The 12,550-nt window shown below is 36.2% G+C and overlaps 1 protein-coding gene across 1 annotated transcript; it reads right to left on the reverse strand.

Moving 5' to 3' along the window:
- Positions 1 to 8,408: 8,408 nt before the first annotated feature.
- Positions 8,409 to 11,010, reverse strand: LOC143677118 (uncharacterized). The gene is given in 2 exon segments (XM_077152744.1): positions 8,409 to 8,811; positions 8,814 to 11,010. Coding segments are annotated over 2 exon segments (2,220 nt in total). The 5' UTR covers positions 10,711 to 11,010; the 3' UTR covers positions 8,409 to 8,488.
- Between the last annotated feature and the right edge of the window lie 1,540 nt (positions 11,011 to 12,550).

The following is a 12,550-nucleotide window of genomic DNA, read 5'->3' on the forward strand; positions in this document are numbered from 1 at the left end:
TCACAAATACATGGAGGCTCAACAACACACTCTTAAACAACAAGTGGGTCAAAGAAGAAATTGCTAGAGAAATTAGTAAATACCTCGAGGTGAATGAAAATGAAAATACAACATATCAAAACTCATGGGACGCAGCAAAGGCAGTGCTAAGAGGAAAATTTATTGCCTTAAATGCCTATATCAGAAAAGAAGGAAAGGCAAAAATTCAGGAATTAACTGTCTACTTGGAAGAACTGGAGAAAGAACAGCAAACTAATCCCAACGCAAGCAAAAGGAAAGAAATAACAAAGATTAGAGCAGAAATAAATGAAATTGAAAACATGAAAACAATAGAGAAAATCAATAAGACCAGAAGTTGGTTCTTTGAGAAAAAAATCAATAAGATTGGTGGGCCCTTATCAAGATTGACAAAAAGAAGAAGAGAGAGGATGCAAATAAATAAGATCAGAAATGGAAGAGGAGACATAACTACTGACCTCACAGAAATAAAGGAGGTAATAACAGGATACTATGAACAACTTTACGCTAATAAATACAACAATTTAGATGAAATGGACGGGTTCCTGGAAAGACATGAACAACCAACTTTGACTCAAGAAGAAATAGATGACATCAACAAACCAATCACAAGTAAAGAGATTGAATTAGTCATTCAAAAGCTCCCTAAAAGGAAAAGTCCAGAACCAGACGGCTTCACATCTGAATTTTATCAAACATTCCAGAAAGAATTAGTATCAACTCTCCTCAAACTCTTCAAAATAATCGAAGTGGAGGGAAAACTACCTAATTCATTCTATGAAGCCAACATCACCCTCATACCAAAACCAGGCAAAGATATTACAAAAAGGAAAACTACAGATCAATCTCTCTAATGAATATAGATGCAAAAATCCTCAATAAAATTCTAGCAAATCGTATCCAACAACACATTAAAAGAATTATACATCATGACCAAGTAGGATTCATCCCAGGTATGCAAGGATGGTTCAACATAAGAAAATCAATTAATGTAATACACCACATCAACAAATCAAAGCAGAAAAATCACATGATCATCTCAATTGATGCAGAGAAGGCATATGACAAGATTCAACATCCTTTCCTGTTGAAAACACTTCAAAAGATAGGAATACAAGGGAACTTCCTTAAAATGATAGAGGGAATATATGAAAAACCCACAGCTAATATCATCCTCAATGGGGAAAAATTGAAAACTTTCCCCCTAAGATCAGGAACAAGACAGGGATGTCCACTATCACCACTATTATTCAACATTGTGTTGGAAGTTCTAACCAAAGCAATTAGACATGGAAAAGAAATACAAGGCATCAAAATTGGAAAGGAAGAAGTAAAACTATCACTGTTTGCAGACGATATGATACTATATGTCGAAAACCCAGAAAAACCCACAACAAAATTACTAGAGCTAATAAAGGAGTACAGCAAAGTAGCAGGTTACAAGATCAACATTCAAAAATCTGTAGCTAAATATAATTAAGATGTCAATCCTACCTAAACTGATCTACAGATTCAATGCAATACCAATCAAAATCCCAACAACTTATTTTTCAGAAATAGAAAAACCAATAAGCAAATTTATCTGGAAGGGCAGGGTGCCCCGAATTGCTAAAAACATCTTGAGGAAAAAAAACGAAGCTGGAGGTCTCACGCTGTCGGACTTTAAGGCATATTATGAAGCCACAGTGGTCAAAACAGCATGGTATTGGCATAAAGATAGATATATCAACCAATGGAATCGAATAGAGTGCTCAGATATAGACCCTCTCATCTATGGACATTTGATCTTTGATAAGGCAGTCAAGCCAACTCAACGGGGACAGAACAGTCTCTTCAATAAATGGTGCCTAGAGAACTGGATATCCATATGCAAAAGAATGAAAGAAGACCCATATCTCACACCTTATACAAAAGTTAACTCAAAATGGATCAAAGATCTAAACATTAGGTCTAAGACCATAAAACAGTTAGAGGAAAATGTAGGGAGATATCTTACGAATCTTACAATTGGAGGCAGTTTTATGGACCTTAAACCTAAAGCAAGAGCACTGAAGAAAGAAATAAATAAATGGGAGCTCCTCAAAATTAAACACTTTTGTGCATCAAAGAACTTCATCAAGAAAGTAGAAAGACAGCTTACACAATGGGAGATAATATTTGGAAATGACATATCAGATAAAGGTCTAGTATCCAGAATTTATAAAGAGATTGTTCAACTCAACAACAAAAAGACAGCCAACCCAATTACAAAATGGGAAAAAGACTTGAACAGACACCTACCAGAAGAGGAAATACGGATGGCCAAGAGGCACATGAAGAGATCCTCAATGTCCCTGGCCATTAGAGAAATGCAAATCAAAACCACAATGAGATATCATCTCACACCCACCAGAATGGCCATTATCAACAAAACAGAAAATGACAAGTGCTGGAGAGGATGCGGAGAAAGAGGCACACTTATCCACTGTTGGTGGGAATGTCAAATGGTGGGAATGTCAAATGGAAGGCAGTTTGGCGGTTCCTCAAAAAGCTGAATATAGAATTGCCATATGACCCAGCAATACCATTGCTAGGTATCTACTCAAAGGACTTAAGGGCAAAGACACAAACGGACATTTGCACACCAATGTTTATAGCAGCGTTATTTACAATTGCAAAGAGATGGAAACAGCCAAAATGTTCATCAACAGAAGAATGGCTAAACAAATGGTATATACATACGATGGAATATTATGCAGCTTTAAGACAAGATAAACTTATGAAGCATGTAATAACATGGATGGACCTAGAGAATATTATGCTGAGTGAGTCCAGCCAAAAACTAAACGACAAATACTGTATGGTCCCACTGATGTGAACGGACATTCGAGAATAAACTTGGAATATGTCATTGGTAACAGAGTCCAGCAGGAGTTAGAAACAGGGTAAGATAATGGGTAATTGGAGCTGAAGGGATACAGACTGTGCAACAGGACTAGATACAAAAACTCAAAAATGGACAGCACAATAATACCTAATTGTAAAGTAATCATGTTAAAACACTGAATGAAGCTGCATCTGAGCTATAGGGTTTTTTTTTTTTTTTTACTTTTATTACTACTTTTATTTCTTTTCTCTATATTAACATTCTATATCTTTTTCTGTTGTGTTGCTAGTTTCTCTAAACCGATGCAAATGTATTAAGAAATGATGATCATGCATCTATGTGATGATGTTAAGAATTACTGATTGCATATGTAGAATGGTATGATTTCTAAATGGTATGTTGTGTTAATTTCTTTTTTTTTCTCCGTTAATAAAAAAAAAAGTAAAAAAATAAATAAATAATAAGCGTAACGAATGTTAAAATAAATTTAGATTCAAATGCTAGTGATCAATGAAAAGGAGGGGTAAGGGTTATGGTATGTACAATTTTTTTTCTGTTTTCTTTTTATTTCTTTTTCTAAATTAATGCAAATGTTCCAAGAAATGATCATGATGATGAATATGCAACTATGTGATGATATTGTGAATTGCTGATTATATATATAGAACAGAATGATTAAAAGTTAAGAATGCATTCATTTTGTGTTTTTTCATATTTTAAAAAAAATTTACAAATTAATTTAAAAAAGAAAGTTTGTGTTTCTTTCTTGTCATATTTTTTAAAAAATCAAAAAAAGAAAGAAAAAGGGTGTCAAGAATATGAGATAGGGGATGAACTCGATGTTCTTGAAGAGGCTGGTACCTGAGTTTCAGAACTTATCTGGCCTAGGAACCCATCTGAAGGTTTTAATTTTCTGAAAAGTAAACTTAGTACATGCAATTTTTGTAGGATCTCAGATGAGCCCTGGGTGTTCTTTAGGGTTAACAGGAATGATGTTGTTTGGGGTTTGGCAAACGGTGGCAATTAACAATATCTAGCTGAAACTTGCAAAAGAGTGGCCTCCAGATCTAAGTCAACCTAGCAGGTGAACTCACTGTCCTTCCCTCTACATTGGACATGACTTCCAAGGGTGTAAATCTCCCTGGCAACATGGGACAGAAGTCCTGGGATATGCTGGGACCCAGCATAAAGTGATTAAGAAAGCCCTTCTTGACCAAAAGGGAGAACAGAGAAATGAGATAAAATAAATTTCAGTGGCTGAGAGATTTCGAATAGAGTTGACTGGTTATCCTGGAGATTATTCTTTTTTTTTGATTTTTTTTTAAACTTTTTTTGTTGTATAATATAACACATATACAAAGAAAAGAAATAAAAAAGCAATAGTTTTCAAAGCATTCTTCAACAAGCAGTTACAGAATTTGTTCCCAGTTCCCAGAATTTGTCATGGGCCACCATGCCATTATCTCAGATTTTTCCTTTCAGCTGCTCCAGAATATAGGAGGCTAGAGGGCTTAAATACTTTTTTTTATCATTACAATCAACTTTTTTCCTTCTTTTTTTTTTGAAGCAAAAAAGGGAATTTATTACAAGGATATTTAGTGTATTTCACAGAATTCAATGATCAAGGCATGAATAGGGCAGAGATGAATCTGGACATCAAGAGAAGAAAACAGCTACTGGAACACAATAAGGACCGTTTCTCAACTCTGCTTCCATGATGACTTCATTCTTCTGTCTCATTACAGAGCATGCTTCTACATGTGGTAGAAAACATAGCCACCAAGAGCACCAAAATTTAAACATTACAATGTCAGCTGCTAAAACTGTATTGGGTAATAATAGTCCCAGCTTTCAAAGTAGAAAAGCTATAACATGCAATGATTATATTACAATAAGAAATATATGTACAGGTTCAGACAGGCAGGATATGCATTAAGAAGGAACAGGGAATTTAAATCACTGTAGATCTGCAAAAGCATAAGATGAGAGATTGTACAAATCTCAAGGTACTTCTTTAGTTCAATGAGGCCAGAAAATACTGTGGAGGAAAGTGAAGTATTCAGAGATGACAGTGAAGAGAGACAAGGGTTGGTATAAAACTCTTTGCATACCACAATGAGTTTATTACATTTTCGTAAGTCCACAATGAATGAGCCTTTTAAAAGTTCAACAGGAAAATGTATAATCAGAATTGCATTAAAAAAATCACTATATATAAGTGTGGAAATGGACTAAAGAGGAAGAGTGAAAGATCATATATAAGTTTACCAGCATTTAGGCCAGGTTTAGATGCTGAACAATGAAAAGCTCATTGGTACAACATTTGTAGGCTAACAAGCCTAATGAATTTAGCAACCTAAACTTAATATTGCTGGAAGAAATGATCAAATCACTGAGGATTCAAGTGTAGATTCCAAATGCCTACACTGATCTATTCTTCTATTTAGTAAAAGTATGTTAGATGAATTGGGTTTTCTTTAGGTTCATTTCATCTCAGAATTCTGCAAGTGAGGTTCTTGAAACCAAAATATCAGGAACATACTTATCCACACAGAGATAACTGTGTCAGAAAATATTAAGAGCATACAAAGCAAGGATGAACAAAAGGCACCCCTGGGACTTGTCTCAAAATTCAGACTAGGGACTCCAAAAAAACCCATTTCTTAATAAAAGAAATACAATGTAAGCAGTCCGCTCTAGAACTGCACACAACTGCAGGTTAGTGGAACAACCTGCATAGTGAAAGAAAGAAAAGGTGATAGTTATTATATTGGCCCCATTCAGAATTCTAACTCTATGAAACTCATTGTGTTTCATGAAATCCTAAATAAATCCAGTCTAATGTTAAAACTGGATTTCTTAACCTTTTGATTTCTTTCTAAAAAGGAGACTCCCTTGGAAAGATGGCAGGGTAAGGGGTTTCCATTCTCCAAATCTCACATTAGCTGATTCAAGGGCTCCTCATGGTGGGATTAGAAATGATCTAGAGTGAGAGAAAAGTGACAATTAAAACTTCACCTGGAGAAAAAAAAAAAAGAAACAAAAAAACAAACCAGATTTCTTCTTGATGTAGGGTTTGTGGCAGGAATCTATAAGGGGCATCATAGGGATATGTTTTTACAGTTTACCAGTGTAAATTCCAAAACTGATATTAAGGATCTGTAATCTCAGAATCAGAGCCACCCTCCTGGAACTTCAGAATACGGAAGTGCCGTACACTGAGTGTTATACATTGGGTCCAGCATCAGATATTCTGATAAATTAGACCTCTGTGTTGTTGATATCATCCCTCCTTCATGACTACATCAGTCCTATAAAAACAAAATAGTCCAACAAAAACTTTGCTGTTGAGTATTAAATGTATAAACTAGTACCAAAGCTCAATTATCTATTGATGAATAGGGAATTTTTAGACAACACAGACTCTTGAGATCTGTCTAAGACATAATGAATCAGTCTCTTGAGCTAGGGAAGAGGTTAATGATGGATGAAAAAACAAAGTGAAAAAAATAAAGCACAACAAAGAATATCATCCTGCAACTGACTGGTCATTTACTGAGGTCTGTTCACCCCTATCTGGTGAAATGATTTTGAGGTATTAAGAAGAAGAAGAAAAAAAAAGGTCTATATTGGAGTATGAATTTAAAAATTTGATCCTTTAAAAATTACCACATAGAAGGAACAGGGTTATTTGGCTGTTGGTATAACAGTTCAAAAAAATATTCCCTTTAAATTACCCACTTCCAAATGTTGAAAATTTGTCATTAAAGGAAAAAAAATAGTGTGAGAATCAAAGGTGCAATATACCATGCTCATAAAACAACTTGTGCATGAGAAAAAGAGCCTTGATTTTTGCTTGAATTCAAGCTCATTGTTGGATTCTTCTAAGTTTTCATCACCAAAATTGTTGATTTTGTCAAACAACATTATAAGTAAGACACAACCAAATTCTCACTAAACCAAGAGATAATCATACACTTTCAAAGGGAAATGCACATATAATGGTAAGCTACAAATGCAAAGTTTCCCATGTGTATGACATAGCCAGTGAGGGAAAATCATAGTCCAAAAGATGAAATGAAGAAAATCTTGTTTTCTGATGCTTGTCCAGTATTGCAGGACAGCAAAATAAGTTTCTTGAATATGCCAAAAATATATTTTTCACCACAAAATTCTCTATATTTTACATTTTCTGAAGTGACTCTAATAATGGGCTTCTCAATCTGTTTTTAGAAGATATACTATGAAACACTAAGAATAGCAGCATATAATATCCCATATTTCATCATAGTAAATTAAAATACATATTTTACTTGGGTGACATAGTAGTTAAGATACACACATTTATCATATGGAGGAATCTCACCAACAGAAAAAGATGTTGCACAGTAGCAATTCCTGTCATTCAGTGTTAGTGCTGAGTAATACAGTTCACATACCTCCTTTCTTTTGCTCATTCAGTATCAACATTACTATTCTATGGTTTCTCCTTTGCATACTTATTAAAGGTTTTACATTATGTCTCAGACTCTGTGGATGCAGAAGACCTTATATAACTTGGCTTCTACTACTGAATAGAAAGGTCAGTAACAATAGACCCGTTATACTTGCCAATTAGAAAAAAAGAGATGTGGTATTATAACTTGGGCTACCTATTTAGTAATAAGCTATGTTATCAGTTACCATTTTTATAACATTGTTGAAATACAAAAATCAGTGGTATATAATGTGTCTTGGCACCAGAGGCACTCTAAGGCATATGTATTCCATCCTCACAATTATAATAAACTACTATATGTAATTTCAAAATTTGAAACATGTGGTACAGGAAAATAAACCTCAAATACCTCTAAAAAATTTCTTATTCAGATGTTTGTTCCAATGATTCCACATTTTAAAAACTTCATGTTTCAGAGTGAAAATTTATCACCCATTTAGAATTGGCTCATTTTTTAGTACCTTTGGTACCCATGTTTATAAAGAGTGTATGGCTTCCCTCATAGCATTATACCTAAGGGATCATGTTTCCAATGTCTTTAAATTAAGTTTCTCTACAATATGAGTTCCTCAATAGAAAACATAATTGGATTGCTTGCTGAAGAATGTCCTTTAATATTTTCATAGAATGTCATTCCTGTGGACATGTTCTTAAATACAATAAGCTTTCATGTCTTGATGAAAACCATGCCTCAATTGCTTCATTCATGACGTTTTCCCTCATTCACAGCACTGTGGTTTCATCCCCCAAAGGGAAATTTTATAATAGCTAATGAGATTTGTCCTCTGGATGGCTTAAGGATATTCACAGAATTCACAGGATTTCTCTTTGCTGTGAATTTTGTACTGTGTAAGGTTTGACTACGGTTTAAAAGATTTTTGAAATACACTTAAACCATAGGTTCATTCCACTCCATGAGTTCTAATATTTATGTAGGTTTACCTGCTGAAAGTTTGGCCCACATAACTTCTTTTATACTTTCTATACTAAAAGAGTTCTCTTATATATAAGCTTAAGTAACTACTATCTGAAAAATTTACCATAACGGCATTTTCTGAAGTACAATGAGGTATGACCTCTGTCAAGCATCCACATTACTTGCATTTCTAGGACTTCATTACTGTATGAGTTCTATGATGATTAATGAGCTGTGACTTTTGGGAGAAGGCTTTCCCACACGGACTACACTGAAAAGGTTTCTCTCCTGTATGAATTCTCTGCTGATTAACAAGCTGTGAGTTCTGAGAAAAGGCCTTCTTACATTCACTGCATCCATAAGGCTCCTCACCTGTATGTGTCCTCTGATGTGGTATGAGACATGATTTCCGAGAGAAGGCTTTGCCACATTCATTGCACTCAAAGGGCTTTTCTCCTGTATGTATTCTGTGATGATCAATGAGACTCGATTTCTCCCTGAAGGCTTTACTAACTCATTGCATTCATATGGTTTTTCTCCTGTATGGGTTCTCTGATGCCTAATTAGCTCTGATTTCTCAAAGAAAGCTTTCCTACAAAGACTGCAAACAAAGGGTTTCTCTCCTGTGTGAATTCTCTGGTGGGTATTCAGTTGAGACTTCTGAGAGAAGGCTTTCCCACAGTCCCTGCATTCATAGGGTTTTTCTCCGGGGTGAGTTCTTTGATGAGTGGCAAGACCTGACCTCTCCCCAAAGGCTTTCCCACAGTCCCTGCGTTCATAGGGTTTCTCTCCTGTAGGAGTCCTCTGATGTGATATGAGATGCGCTTTCTGACAAAAGGCTTTCCCACATTCAGTGCATACATAAGGTTTTTCTCCTGCATGAATTCTCTGATGATTAGTTAGGCTTAATTTTTCACTGAAAGCCTTACCACGTTCGCTGCATTCATAGGGTTTTTCTCCAGTGTGAGTTCTCTGATGCCTAACAAGCTGGGATTTCCTGCTGAAGGCTTTCCCACATTTACCACATACAAAAGGTTTCTCTCCTGTGTGTGTCATATAATGTGATATAAGATGTGACTTCTGCGAAAAGGCTTTCCCACATTGAATGCATCCATGTGGCTTCTCCCCTGTATGGGTTCTTTGATGATTAATGAGACTCGATCTCTCTCTAAATGCTTTCCCACATTCACTGCATTCACAGGGTTTCTCTCCAGTATGAATTGTTTGATGTCTACTGAGCTCTGACTTCTCAAAGAACGCTTTTCTACAATCACTACATCCGTAAGGTTTTGTTCCTGTGTGTGTCCTATGATGCGTAATGAGTTGTGTCTTCCGGCTGAAAGCTTTTCCACATTCCCTACATTCAAAAGGTTTCTCTCCCGTATGAATTCTCTGATGATTAATAAGATTTGACTTCTCACTGAAGGCCCTCCCACAGTCATTGCATTCATAAGGTTTTTCCCCTGTGTGTGTCCTCCAATGTGATATCAGATGTGATTTCCGGGAAAAGGCTTTCCCACATTCGCCACATTCATAGGGTTTCTCTCCTGTATGTGTTCTCTTATGGGATGTGAGCTGTGACTTTTGGGAGAAGGCTTTCCCACATTGGCTACAGTCATAGGGTTTCTCTCCTGTATGAGTTCTGTGATGTGTAATAAACTGTGACTTCCGGGGAAATGTCTTGCCACATTTACCACACCCAAAGGCTATTTCTCTTATATGTCTACTCTGATGCTTCATGAGACTTGATTTCTTGCTGAAGCGCTTCCTACATTCACTGCATTCATAGAGTTTCTCCCCTAAGTGGGTTCTGTGATATATAACAATTTGTGACTTCTTGTAGATAGCTTTATCATATTTATCACATTCATAGTATCTTAACCAAGTATCAGTTTCCTCAGGCTTGGTATGCAGAAATAATTTATCAAATACATTAAAGTCACCTGGTTTTGGTTTTCCATAATCTGCTTTTAGAATAACAAAATCTAAATGATGTTTTAAAATTATTCCATCTAAGCCACCTTCCTTGCTTGATTTCCTCAAAGGAACAAAGTTCATACTCAGATTGAATTTTTTCCCAACTGCATCACATTCATCACTTCTTTTCATATTTTTAAGCATGCCTTGATTATCCTTGTGCCACAACATGTGAGCATCTACTTGCCAGATTTTTTCTGAAATGTCTGAACTTGCAATTTCTCCATCACCTATCCATGGCTCTTCTCCATGCTCCAAATTGAAGATCACATCTGGTTTCATAACTTCAAACCCCAGTGATACTAAGCTGCTATAGTTCTCCAACATGACATCCTTGTATAAGTCTTTCTGATAGGGGTCCAATAGCTGCCATTCCTTCTGGGTGAAGTCCACAGACAAATCTCCAATTGATAATGACTCCTGTAACATGTTCATTTTGCTTTTCCTGGGAGATGGTTAGCAAATCTGAAATCTGTTCAATCCTGTCTCCTCACTTGGCCTCAAAGTTCTGGAATAAGGTCCTGATCAGGTCTTCTATACTGATATAAATTCCCAGTTCCAGGACCTCCTTTCTTGTATCACATGAGCACGGTTATTTCTAGTGAACCTGGACCTTGGCAACTCTTGCATAAAGATGCTGTTCTCCCCTTATTAGCTCTTACATTTTTCTTCAGAAGGAAGGGGCAATCTTCATTGCTATCTTGTAGTTTCACTCTTCATCAAATTCTCTCTGTGCCGAGCAGCCCCTTTTTTCCTTCTTTTTATGTGAAAAATAACATATACACAAAAAAGCTATAAATTTTAAAGCACAGCACCACAATTAGTTGTAGAACATATTTCAGAGTTGGACATGGGTTACAATTTCACAATTTTAGGTTTTTACTTATAGTTGCTCTAAAATACCAAGGACTGAAAGAGATCTCAATTTAATGATTCTGCGTTCATATTCATTTGTTAAATCCTGTCTTCACTATGTAACTCCACCACCACCTTTGATCTTTCCATCCCTCTCTTTAGGGGTGTTTGGGCTATGGCAATTTTAAATCTTACGTATTGGAAAGGTCTGTCACTAATATGGGGTAGAGAGAAAGAGCTATCTGATGTTCTGGAGAGGGTGGACCCTCTAGGTTTCAAGAGTTATCTGGACCAGACACCCATCTGGAGGTTGTAGGTTTCTGGAAAGTTATTCTAGTGCATGGAACCCTTGTGGAATCTTATATATTGCCCTAGGTGTTCTTTAGGATTGGTTGGAATAGTACTGGTTGGGGATTGGCAGGTTATGATAGGTATAACAGCAACCTCCAGAGTAGCCTCTTGACTTTATTTGAACTCTCTCTGCCACTGCTACTTTATTTGTTACACTTCCTTTCCCTGTTTTTCTCAGGATGGAATTGTTGATCCCATGGTGCCAGGGCTGGATTCATCCCTGGGTGTCATCTCCTACGTCGCCGGGGAGACTTTTATCCCTGGGCATCATGTCCCATGTAGGGGCAAGGGTAATGATTTCATTTGCAGAGTTGGGCTTAGAGAGAGTAAGGCCACACCTGAGCAACAAAAGAAGTTTTTGTTGCATACCTATTAGTAGTCTAAGTTTCTCCGCTACCTACGTAAGCGTCACAAGAATAAGTCTAAGGATCGGGGGCATGGCCTATTGATTTGTGTATCCTTAAAGTTTGACACAGTATCAAGGGATTCCCTGTGGTAAGGTTTCATATTTCCATATTCTTTCTCCCATCCTTTCCAAAACTTTTTGATTATCTGCTTAATATACTCTAGGATGTATTCAGGCATTACAATAATCTATACAGGATTAAAGGACCTCTTTATTATTCTGGGCTCCCTGTGTTTCAATTGTTCAAATGAGCTATACAAATAGGTTGAGTTAGATTAACAACTACAGAAAATTTCAGTTCCAGACCAAATAAACCTCAAAGTGTATGTGTGGTTCTAAAATATAGACACTGTCTTCCTTACTCCTGTGTTCTGAATTACTTTAACCCCAACCTGATCAGGTTCATTCTTATCTCTAGATATCAGGATATATATATTAGCCTCTCGAAATCCAGAAATAATAACCACCACTCTGAACTTAATGTGTCTGCTATAAAAGCTTATAATCCAGGCCCCTGTTTTCATATAAGCATTTTCTAAAGGAGACCATACCATTGTTGTTCTTTTGTAGCTTTGATTCTTGAAGACAATTGTATAACTCTATAATTTTTACAATGTGACTGTGTGATTATGAAATCCTTATGTCTGATGCTCCTTTTTTCCA

The sequence above is a fragment of the Tamandua tetradactyla genome, chromosome 3 (genome assembly GCF_023851605.1).
Source record: "Tamandua tetradactyla isolate mTamTet1 chromosome 3, mTamTet1.pri, whole genome shotgun sequence".
Classification (NCBI taxonomy): Eukaryota; Metazoa; Chordata; class Mammalia; order Pilosa; family Myrmecophagidae; genus Tamandua; species Tamandua tetradactyla.